The sequence below is a fragment of the Salvelinus fontinalis genome, unplaced genomic scaffold, assembly GCF_029448725.1.
Source record: "Salvelinus fontinalis isolate EN_2023a unplaced genomic scaffold, ASM2944872v1 scaffold_1011, whole genome shotgun sequence".
Classification (NCBI taxonomy): domain Eukaryota; kingdom Metazoa; phylum Chordata; class Actinopteri; order Salmoniformes; family Salmonidae; genus Salvelinus; species Salvelinus fontinalis.
Window position 1 is genome coordinate 20,001 of NW_026601220.1, and position 12,500 is coordinate 32,500.

Sequence of the window (12,500 nt, forward strand, 5' to 3'; positions counted from 1 at the left end):
GTCAAATACAGGTAGCCTAGTCAAATAATTAATATCCAATCACATTAACCGTTACTCTCTTGCGGGAATTCCAGTAACGGTCCATATGTAGCCAAATGTATTCGCTTCTCATTCCGTTGGATAGAAAATTGCTTAATGGTTAAAAAAAGTTTAAAAAGTAAGGCCCGCGTCCATAGACACATACCAGCTCTATTAGTAGTACTGCTACTACCAGCAGTACTACACCTGCACCTGTCGACAACACAAGTTCTTCTGCTTCCACGAGCACGCAATATGCAGACACATACACATGGATTTTGTACTGTATATACAGTTGAAGTCAGAAGTTTACATACACCTTAGCCAAATACATTTAAACTGAGTTTTTCACAATCCTGACATTTAATCCTAGTAAAAATTCCCTGTCTTAGGTCAGTTAGGATCACCACTTTATTTTAAGAATGTGAAATGTCAGAATAATAGTAGAGAGAATGATTTATTTCAGCTTTTATTTCTTTCATCACATTCCCAATGGGTCAGAAGTGTACATACACTCAATTAGTATTTGGTAGCATTGCCTTTAAATTGTTTAACTTGGGTCAAACAATTCGGGTAGCCTTCCATAACCTGTTATGGCTGCAGCCCGACACCGGTACACTTATGACAACATCCAGCTCAGGTGCAGGGCGCGAAATTCAAAATCTATTTTTTTTTTAAATATTTAACTTTCACACATTAACAAGTCCAATACAGCATTTGAAAGATAAACATCTTGTCAATCCAGCCAACATGTCCGATTTTTTAAATGTTTTACAGAGAAAACACCACATATATTTATGTTAGCTCACCACCAAATAAAAAAGAGGACAGACATTTTTCACAGCACAAGTAGGATGCAAGTAGCATGCACAAGCCAACCTAACTAACCTAGAACCAACCTAAATAACCTAGAAAAAACTACCTCAGATGACAGTCCTATAACATGTTACACAATAAATCTATGTTTTGTTCAAAAAATGTGCATATTTTAGCTATAAATCAGTTTTACATTACTGCTCCCATCATAGCTACAGTCTGAAATCGCACGGGAGTAGCCAGAGAAAATACAGACACCAACGTCAACTACTAATTACACATCATAAAACATTTCAGAAAAATATATGGTGGATAGCTAATGAAAGACAAAGATCGTGTGAATAGAGCCAATATTTCCGATTTTTTAAAGTGTTTTACAGCGAAAACACAATATATCGTTATATTAGCTTACTACATTAGCTAGCACACGGCAGCATTGATTCTAGTCAAACGGTAGCATAGCACAGTTCGACAGATATATGAAAAAGCATCCCAAATTGGGTCCTTATCTTTGTTGATCTTCCATCAGAATGTTGTAAAGGGGTCCATTGTCCAGTACAGTCTTTGTTTGGGATCCAGAACAAACTATTTCCCTCTTGAATTAGCAAGCACACTGGCCGTGCGGCGCTAACCTCTCCTTCTTCAAACAATTCTTCCAAAGCATCACGTCTAAAGTCCCGAATAAATTTCAATAATATAATTAAACTATATTGAAAAAACATACTTTAGGATGATATTGTGACATGTATCAAGTCAAATCGAAGCCGGAGACTATATTCACGTATAACGACAGTTTTCTAGGAGGCAATACAAAGTCCAACTTCGCGCCTGGGAGAAAAAAAATTATGGCGGTCCTCTCACTCCAAGAGGCTGTATTCAAGCCCTGAACGAGATATTCAAGTCCTTTCTGCTCTCACTTCCGCATGACACCCAGTGGAAGGCGTATGACGTGTTTCTATGGTCCCAAGTGACATGCCCTTTTATAGACAAGGTCTTGAAGAGAGACATCGATTTTGGAAATCTCAAATCTGGATAGGAAATGGGCTGTAAAAATAGTTCTGTTCCACGTAGAGAAATAATTCAAACGTTTTTAGAAACTAGAGACTGTTTTCTATCCAATAGTAGTAATAATATGCATATTGTAAGAGCAAAAATTGATTAAAAGGCCGTTTTAAAATGGGCGCATATTTTACAGTTTTTCAATACGCCCCCTGTAGCCATAAGAAGTTCCATAAGCTTCCCACAATAAGTTGTGTGAATTTTGGCCCATTCCTCCTGACAGAGCTGGTGTAACTGAGTCAGGTTTGTAGGCCTCCTTGCTCGCACACGCTTTTTCAGTTCTGCCCACACATTTTCTATAGGATTGAGGTCAGGGCTTTGTGATGGCCACTCCAATACCTTGACTTTGTTGTCCTTAAGCCATTTTGCCACAACTTTTGAAGTATGCTAGGGGTCAATGTCCATTTGGAAGACCCATTTGCGACCAAGCTTTAACTTCCTGACTGACGTCTTGAGATGTTGCTTCAATATATCCAAATAATTGTCCTTTCCTCATGATGCCATTTATTTTGTGAAGTGCACCAGTCCCTCCTGCAGCAAAGCACCCCCAAAACATGATGCTGCCACCCCCGTGCTTCACGTTTGGGATGGTGCTCTTAGGCTTGCAAGCTTTCACCTTTATCCTCCAAACATAATGGTCATTATGGCCAAACAGTTCTATTTTTGTAAGATTTTGTATGAAAAGTATGATCTTTGTCCCCATGTGCAGTTGCAAACCGTTGTCGGGCTTTTTTATGGCGGTTTTGGAGCAGTGGCTTCTTCCTTGCTGAGCAGCCTTTCAGGTTATGTCGATATAGGACTCGTTTTACTGTGGATATAGATACTTTTGTACCTGTTTCCTCCAGCTTCTTCACAAGGTCCTTTGCTGTTGTTCTGGGATTGATTTGCACTTCTCGCATCAAAGTATGTTCATCTCCAGGAGACAGAACGAGTCTCCTTCCTGAGCAGTATGACGGCTGCGTGGTCCCATGGTGTTTATACTTGTGTACTATTGTTTGTACAGATGATCTTGGTACCTTCAGGGATTGGGAATTGCTCCCAAGGATGAACCAGACTTGTGGAGGTCTACAATTCTATTTCTGAGGTCTTGGCTGATTTCTTTTGATTTTCCCATGATGTCAAGCAAAGAGGCACTGAGTTTGAAGGTAGACCTTGAAATACATCCACAGGTACACCTCCAATTGACTCAAATGATGTCAATTAGCCTATCAGAAGCTTCTAAAGCCATGACATCATTTTCTGGAATTTTCCAAACTGTTTAAAGGCACAGTCAACTTAGTGTATGTAAACTTCTGACCCACTGGAATTGCGATACAGTGAATTATAAGTGAAATAATCTGTCTGTAAACAATTGTTGGAAAAATTACTTGTGTCATGCATAAAGTAGATCTTAACCGACTTGCCAAAACTATGGTTTGTTAACAAGAAATTTGTGGAGTGGTTGAAAAACTATACGACTCCAACCTAAGTGTATGTAAACTTAAACATTTATTTTTAATAAATGTATTGTAATGTATGTGTGTGGCAGGCTTACAATGACGGCAAAAAACAACATTTGAGAGTGTGCTGACCCTGGTGCTAGAGGGGTTACGCAGCTGGAGGTTGAATGTTTGAAGGGGTACGGGACTATAAAAAGTTTGGGAACCACTGCCCTAGATAGACCATCAGGTAGCTCTACTCTGTTAAGAAAACAGAAAACCTACACTTCCACAGAGTAAAACACAGCACGGAACTGGGACACATAGAGCGACAGAGAGAGAGTGACAAAGAGAAAGAGAGAGAGCAAGAGCGACAGAGAGAGAGAGAGAGAGAGAGAGAGAGAGCGAGAGAGCGACAGAGCGAGAGCGACAAAGAGAAAGAGAGCGACAAAGAGAGCGACAAAGAGAGAGCAACAAAGAGAGAGCGACAGAGAGAGAGCGACAGAGAGAGAGCGACAGAGAGAGATGAGAGAGAGCGACGTAGAGAGAGAGAGAGATAGCGACAGAGAGAGAGAGTGAGTGAGAAAGAGAGTGAGCGACAGAGAGAAAGAGAGCAAAAGAGAGTGAGTGAGAAAGAGAGAGAGAAGCAAGAGTAAAATAGAAAGAGAAAGGGATTGAAGGAGGCAGTAGATGAAAAAATGCAATTACTGCAATAACCATCTCACACGGTAAACTGGAGAGAAACCAAGCTGACATGGAAAAACATTGCAGCTCACTGTAAGAGAAGCAAGGATAACTATCACAGGGTCACAGGAGGTTGGTGGCACCTTAATTGGGGAGGACGGGCTCATAGTAATGGCTGTAATGGAATAAATGGAACGGTATCCAGCTCATCAAACACATGATACAATTCCCTTCATCCCATTCCAGTCATTAATTTGAGCCGTCCTCCCCTAACCAGCCTCCTGTGAACAGGGTTAGGAAGTTAACTGAAATTCTAATTCCAATTTCCATCAATGCTTCTCTATGAGAGAGAATGGAATTGGAATTTCTTCCTGAATTGACTGAAATGGAATTGACCTAAACCCTGAACATTTCTACTTGCTCAGTGTCCTTATCTTGAGAGGTTTGGGTGCATATCTACTAGCTCAGTGTCCTTATCTTGAGAGGTTTGGGTGCATATCTACTAGCTCAGTGTCCTTATCTTGAGAGGTTTGGGTGCATATCTACTAGCTCAGTGTCCTTATCTTGAGAGATTTGGGTGCATATCTACTAGCTCAGTGTCCTTATCTTGAGAGCTTTGGGATGCATATCTACTAGCTCAGTGTCCTTATCTTGAGAGCTTTGGGTGCATATCTACTAGCTCAGTGTCCTTATTTTGAGAGGTTTGGTTGCTTATCTACTAGCTCAGTGTCCTTATCTTGAGAGCTTTGGGTGCATATCTACTAGCTCAGTGTCCTTATCTTGAGAGGTTTGGGATGCATATCTACTAGCTCAGTGTCCTTATCTTGAGAGGTTTGGATGCATATCTACTAGCTCAGTGTCCTTATTTTGAGAGCTTTGGATGCATATCTACTAGCTCAGTGTCCTTATCTTGAGAGGTTTGGGTGCATATCTACTAGCTCAGTGTCCTTATCTTGAGAGCTTTGGGTGCATATCTACTAGCTCAGTGTCCTTATCTTGAGAGCTTTGGGTGCATATCTACTAGCTCAGTGTCCTTATCTTGAGAGGTTTGGGTGCATATCTACTAGCTCAGTGTCCTTATCTTGAGAGCTTTGGGTGCATATCTACTAGCTCAGTGTCCTTACCTTGAGAGGTTTGGGTGCATATCTACTAGCTCAGTGTCCTTATCTTGAGAGGTTTGGGTGCATATATACTAGCTCAGTGTCCTTACCTTGAGAGGTTTGGGTGCATATCTACTAGCTCAGTGTCCTTACCTTGAGAGGTTTGGGTGCATATCTACTAGCTCAGTGTCCTTACCTTGAGAGGTTTGGGTGCATATCTACTAGCTCAGTGTCCTTATCTTGAGAGCTTTGGGTGCATATCTACTAGCTCAGTGTCCTCACCTTGAGAGGTTTGGGTGCATATCTACTAGCTCAGTGTCCTTACCTTGAGAGGTTTGGGTGCATATCTACTAGCTCAGTGTCCTTACCTTGAGAGGTTTGTGTGCATATATACTTCTTGATCAAGGCATCAGTAGGCTGTGTGTAAAGGCTCAGAGCGTATTTGAGGGACTTGAGGTCAGGGCTCTTCTCAAGGAACGTCTTCTTCAGACCGTTTCCTCCGGCGTGGAAATATTGCTACGGAAAAGAGAGAGAGAGAAAGGGAAAAAGAAAGAAGGAAAGCGTACTGAGTCAGATTCACTTTATTCACTGTCTTCAGTCTTCAGACCAGAAGGAGAACAGACATAGTCAGTACATTTAGCCTGCTTGTCTGTCCCGTAAAACAAAGATGCTGTATATGTATGTTAAAAGACTCCAGAGTGGCGCAGCAGTCTAAGGCACTGCATCTCAGTGCTAAAGGTGTCACTACAGACCCTGGTTCGATCCCGGGCTGTATCAAAACCAGCCGTGATCGGGAGACCCACAGGGCGGCGTACAATTGTCCCAGCGTCGTCCGGGTTATTAGGGGAGGGTATTGTCTGGGTAGACCGCCATTGTAAAATAAGAATTTGTTTTTAACTGACTTGCGTAGTTAAATAAAGTTCAAATCAAAAATCTATGCAGACAGACTGTTCCTTTTTCTTTTCTGGGATAGTCACCTGTTGAAGTGTCCTGGAGGTAGGACTACTTTTTTACAATTGTCCCCCCCAGTTGAGCAGCTGATTACCCTTTTTGTTAAAGCTGGGCTGAAGTTTACTTGGGTAAGCTTTCATTCACCATATTCATTTTAATGTTGGTTCCTCAGACCAGATTGAAAACATACATGTTCATGTACCTTTAAGTCTTCTGACCAGACTGACGTATAGGAGACTGTGTGGGAGAGATAATAAGCATGTTTGCTTATGTAACAGCTTTCAAACTGCTTGTTTAACAATACATCTTCCTCCCTCCTAAAATCTGCTACTTGATCTCGGGTCCTCTGTCTCGCAAACACTTGACAACGCCTTAGTCAGCTACACCACCGAAAAAGCTATCAATTCAAGGCATTTCAATTTGAAGAGTGAGGTTACCAATCCAACTCGGGTACATCACACCAGATAGAACACGAACAGAGTTCATGTACTTTTCACATCTTCAGACCAGATAGAACACGTACAGAGTTCATGTACTTTTCACATCTTCAGACCAGATAGAACACGTACAGAGTTCATGTACTTTTCACATCTTCACACCAGACTGTGTGGAAGACTGTGTGGGAGAGGTAATAACTATGTATGCTTATCCAGGCTGGCAGCAGTAGGCCTAATAAAAATGTACTTTGTACTGTTGCATTAAGACAGAGGATAATTGCTTAAAGCCCTGCCACATACACACACTCCACCCCCACACACACTCTCCACCTCACTGGTGTTCATGAGTTCACAGGTCATCCTCCATTGGCTCTGGAACAAGAAAGTAATGTTCATATATAATCCAGTCACTGATGCATTATGGAATATCGGATACAGACTGAAAACAGTGGGTGAACCAATGAGCCAGAGCTGCTCAGAGTAAATGATCCTAAGCGCTGCAGCTCTGTGTTCCAAATGACATCCTATTACCTATAGCAAACTACTTCTGATCAAAAGTAGTGTCCTACATAGGGCACACAGTGTCATTTGGGACTAAGCTCTGTAGCTCTGCTGCCTTGGCAGAATAGGCACAGCCCAGATTCACTCTGAAGATACTGTAGGTGTTGAAAAGGGAAGAATGGCAGAGAAAGACATATCCAACACAACACCAACACCAAGAGCTAGTCCACACAACACCAACACCAAGAGCTAGTCCACACAACACCACCTCCAAGAGCTAGTCCACACAACACCAACTCCAAGAGCTAGTCCACACAACACCAACTCCAAGAGCTAGTCCACACAACAACAACACCAAGAGCTAGTCCACACAACACCAACACCAAGAGCTAGTCCACACAACACCAACAGCAAGAGCTAGTCCACACAACACCAACTCCAAGAGCTAGTCCACACAACACCAACTCCAAGAGCTAGTCCACACAACACCAACAGCAAGAGCTAGTCCACACAACACCGACTCCAAGAGCTAGTCCACACAACACCAACACCAAGAGCTAGTCCACACAACAACAACTCCACGACCTAGTCCACACAACACCAACAGCAAGAGCTAGTCCACACAACACCAACTCCAAGAGCTAGTCCACACAACACCAAGAGCTAGTCCACACAACACCAAGAGCTAGTCCACACAACACCAAGAGCTAGTCCACACAACACCAACTCCAAGAGCTAGTCCACACAACACCAACACCAAGAGCTAGTCCACACAACACCAAGAGCTAGTCCACACAACACCAAGAGCTAGTCCACACAACACCAAGAGCTAGTCCACACAACACCAACACCAAGAGCTAGTCCACACAACTCCAAGAGCTAGTCCACACAACACCAACACCAAGAGCTAGTCCACACAATACCAACACCAAGAGCTAGTCCACACAACTCCAAGAGCTAGTCCACACAACACCAAGAGCTAGTCCACACAACACCAAGAGCTAGTCCACACAACACCAAGAGCTAGTCCACACAACACCAACTCCAAGAGCTAGTCCACACAACACCAAGAGCGAGTCCACACAACACCAAGAGCTAGTCCACACAACACCAACTCAAAGACCTAGTCCACACAACACCAAGAGCTAGTCCACACAACACCAAGAGCTAGTCCACACAACACCAAGAGCTAGTCCACACAACACCAAGAGCTAGTCCACACAACACCAAGAGCTAGTCCACACAACACCAACTCCAAGAGCTAGTCCACACAACACCAACACCAAGAGCTAGTCCACACAACACCAACACTAAGAGCTAGTCCACACAACACCAACACCAAGAGCTAGTCCACACAACTCCAAGAGCTAGTCCATACAACACCAACACCAAGAGCTAGTCCACACAACACCAAGAGCTAGTCCACACAACTCCAAGAGCTAGTCCACACAACACCAAGAGCTAGTCCACACAACACCAACACCAAGCGCTAGTCCATACAACACCAACTCCACGACCTAGTCCACACAACACCAACACCAAGAGCTAGTCCACACAACTCCAAGAGCTAGTCCACACAACACCAACTCCAAGAGCTAGTCCACACAACACCAACACCAAGAGCTAGTCCACACAACACCAACACCAAGAGCTAGTCCACACAACACCAACACCAAGAGCTAGTCCACACACCAACAGCAAGAGCTAGTCCACACAACACCAACTCCAAGAGCTAGTCCACACAACACCAACTCCACGACCTAGTCCACACAACACCAACAGCATGAGCTAGTCCACACAACACCAACTCCAAGAGCTAGTCCACACAACACCAAGAGCTAGTCCACACAACACCAAGAGCTAGTCCACACAACACCAACTCCAAGAGCTAGTCCACACAACACCAAGAGCTAGTCCACACAACACAAACACCAAGAGCTAGTCCACACAACACCAAGAGCTAGTCCACACAACACCAAGAGCTAGTCCACACAACACCAACACCAAGAGCTAGTCCACACAACTCCAAGAGCTAGTCCACACAACACCAAGAGCTAGTCCACACAACACCAAGAGCTAGTCCACAGAACACCAACTCCAAGAGCTAGTCCACACAACATGAACTCCAAGAGCTAGTCCACACAACACCAACACCAAGAGCTAGTCCACACAACACCAACTCCAAGAGCTAGTCCACACAACACCAACACCAAGAGCTAGTCCACACAACACCAACTCCAAGAGATAGTCCACACAACACCAACTCCAAGAGCTAGTCCACACAACACCAACACCAAGAGCTAGTCCACACAACACCAAGAGCTAGTCCACACAACACCAACTCCAAGAGCTAGTCCACACAACACCAACTCCAAGAGCTAGTCCACACAACACCAAGAGCTAGTCCACACAACACCAAGAGCTAGTCCACACAACACCAACACCAAGAGCTAGTCCACACAATACCAACTCCAAGAGCTAGTCCACACAACACCAACTACAAGAGCTAGTCCACACAACACCAACTACAAGAGCTAGTCCACACAACACCAACACCAAGAGCTAGTCCACACAACACCAAGAGCTAGTCCACACAACACCAACTCCAAGAGCTAGTCCATACAACACCAACTTCACGAGCTAGCCCACACAACACCAACACCAAGAGCTAGTCCACACAACTCCAAGAGCTAGTCCACACAACTCCAAGAGCTAGTCCACACAACACCAACACCAAGAGCTAGTCCACACAACTCCAAGAGCTAGTCCATACAACACCAACTCCACGAGCTAGTCCACACAACACCAACACCAAGAGCTAGTCCACACAACACCAACACCAAGAGCTAGTCCACAGAACACCAACTCCAAGAGCTAGTCCACACAACACCAACTCCAAGAGCTAGTCCACACAACACCAACTCCAAGAGCTAGTCCACACAACACCAACTCCAAGAGCTAGTCCACACAACACCAACACCAAGAGCTAGTCCACACAACACCAACTCCAAGAGCTAGTCCACACAACACCAACACCAAGAGCTAGTCCACACAACACCAACTCCAAGAGATAGTCCACACAACACCAAGAGCTAGTCCACACATCTCCAAGAGCAAGTCCATACAACACCAACACCAAGAGCTAGTCCACACAACACCAACACAAAGAGCTAGTCCACACAACTCCGAGAGCTAGTCCATACAACACCAACACCAAGAGCTAGTCCACACAACACCAAGAGCTAGTCCACACAACTCCAAGAGCTAGTCCACACAACTCCAAGAGCTAGTCCACACAACACCTACACCAAGAGCTAATCCACACAACACCAAGAGCTAGTCCACACAACACCTACACCAAGAGCTAGTCCACACAACACCAACTCCAATAGCTAGTCCACACAACTCCAAGAGCTAGTCCACCCAACACCAAGAGCTAGTCCACACAACACCAAGAGCTAGTCCAACACAACACCAACTCCAAGAGCTAGTCCACACAACACCAACTCCAAGAGCTAGTCCACACAACACCAACTCCAAGAGCTAGTCCACACAACACCAACTCCAAGAGTTAGTCCACACAACACCAACTCCAAGAGTTAGTCCACACAACACCAAGAGCTAGTCCACACAACACCAACTCCAAGAGCTAGTCCACACAACACCAACTCCAAGAGCTAGTCCACACAACTCCAAGAGCTAGTCCACCCAACACCAAGAGCTAGTCCACACAACACCAAGAGCTAGTCCAACACAACACCAACTCCAAGAGCTAGTCCACACAACACCAACTCCAAGAGCTAGTCCACACAACACCAACTCCAAGAGCTAGTCCACACAACACCAACTCCAAGAGTTAGTCCACACAACACCAAGAGCTAGTCCACACAACACCAACTCCAAGAGCTAGTCCACACAACACCAACTCCAAGAGCTAGTCCACACAACACCAACACCAAGAGCTAGTCCACACAACACCAAGAGCTAGTCCATACAACACCAACAATAACATCAACAACAAAGCATTTTTTGTCACATACACTGATATGTGTATCATATTATCATCTCACCACGACCTGAAAAGCACAGTAATTTCATGGGGAATCTATGCTGGTTTTGCTATTCGGCATTACATTTATCTCTAACCATTTAACACCATACAAATGTTCCCTCTTCAGATTTCCATTCCTTTTTGTTCCAGTTCTTTCTCTGTCTCTTTCCTTCTCTCTCTCTCCCTCTCTCCCTCCCTATATATTTCTCTTCCTCCCCCTCTCTCTCTTCCCCTCTCTCTACCCCCCCTCCTCTCTCTCTATCTTCCCCTCCCCTCTCTCTACTTCCCCCCTGCCCCTATCTCCACCTCCCTCCTGCCCCTCTCTCCACCGCCCTCCTGCCCTTCTCTCCATCTCTCCTTGCCTCATTACTGAAGGCATAAAGTCTTTAACCGGTCCTGCATTCAGCCTGTGTATCTCTGCTAGTCTCTCTCCCCTCATCTCTCCCTGCCTCCCTCCCTTTCTCTCTCCTCCCTCTCGTCCTTTAAGTCTTTAACCAGTCCTGCATTCAGCCTGTGTATCTCTGCTAGTCTCTCTCCCCTCATCTCTCCCTGCCTCCCTCCCTTTCTCTCTCCTCCCTCTCGTCCTTTAAGTCTTTAACCAGTCCTGCATTCAGCCTGTGTATCTCTGCTAGTCTCTCTCCCCTCATCTCTCCCTGCCTCCCTCCCTTTCACTCTCCTCCCTCTCTTCCTTTAAGTCTTTAACCAGTCCTGCATTCAGCCTGTGTATCTCTGCTAGTCTCTCTCCCCTCATCTCTCCCTGCCTCCCTCCCTTTCTCTCTCCTCTCTCTCTTCCTTTAAGTATTAAACCAGTCCTGCATTCAGCCTGTGTATCTCTGCTAGTCTCTCTCCCCTCATCTCTCCCTGCCTCCCTCCCTTTCTCTCTCCTCTCTCTCTTCCTTTAAGTCTTTAACCAGTCCTGCATTCAGCCTGTGTATTTCTGCTAGTCTCTCTCCCCTCATCTCTCCCTGCCTCCCTCCCTTTTGTCTCTCCTCTCTCTCTTCCTTTAAGTCTTTAACCAGTCCTGCATTCAGCCTGTGTATCTCTGCTAGTCTCTCTCCTCCATCTCTCCCTGCCTCCCTCCCTTTCCCTCTCCTCCCTCTCTTCCTAAAGTATTAAACCAGTCCTGCATTCAGCCTGTGTATCTCTTCCACCTAAAGGTATTACTTAACTGTGATTGGTCCGAGTCTCCTGGAAGCATTACTCAACTTCTCTAATTTGACGTTCTCCTCGGAATACTGATGGAGAGAATTCCACATCATGACCGATCTAAACAGGGAGCTGGTGTCCATGGAGATGCAGGATTCAATTTGATTATTTTTCACGGCTCTGCGTTGAGTGTTCACACAGACCCCGGTCTGAACTCTTGTCTGTGTCCCAAATAGCACCAACAGGGCTCTGGTCAAAAGTAGTGCACTATGTAGGGAATAGGGTGCCATTTGGACGCACATACTGACTGCATCGACTC

General features: G+C 45.0%; 1 protein-coding gene across 1 annotated transcript in view; it reads right to left on the reverse strand.

Annotated features, from left to right (window-relative positions):
• LOC129848144 (protein unc-13 homolog B-like) overlaps positions 1-12,500 on the reverse strand; it is a 56,948-nt gene that overhangs the window by 18,075 nt on the left and 26,373 nt on the right. The window contains exon 6 of the mRNA XM_055915617.1: positions 5,464-5,611. Coding sequence (XP_055771592.1) covers positions 5,464-5,611 — 148 coding nt within the window. The remainder of the gene's footprint in view (positions 1-5,463; positions 5,612-12,500) is intronic.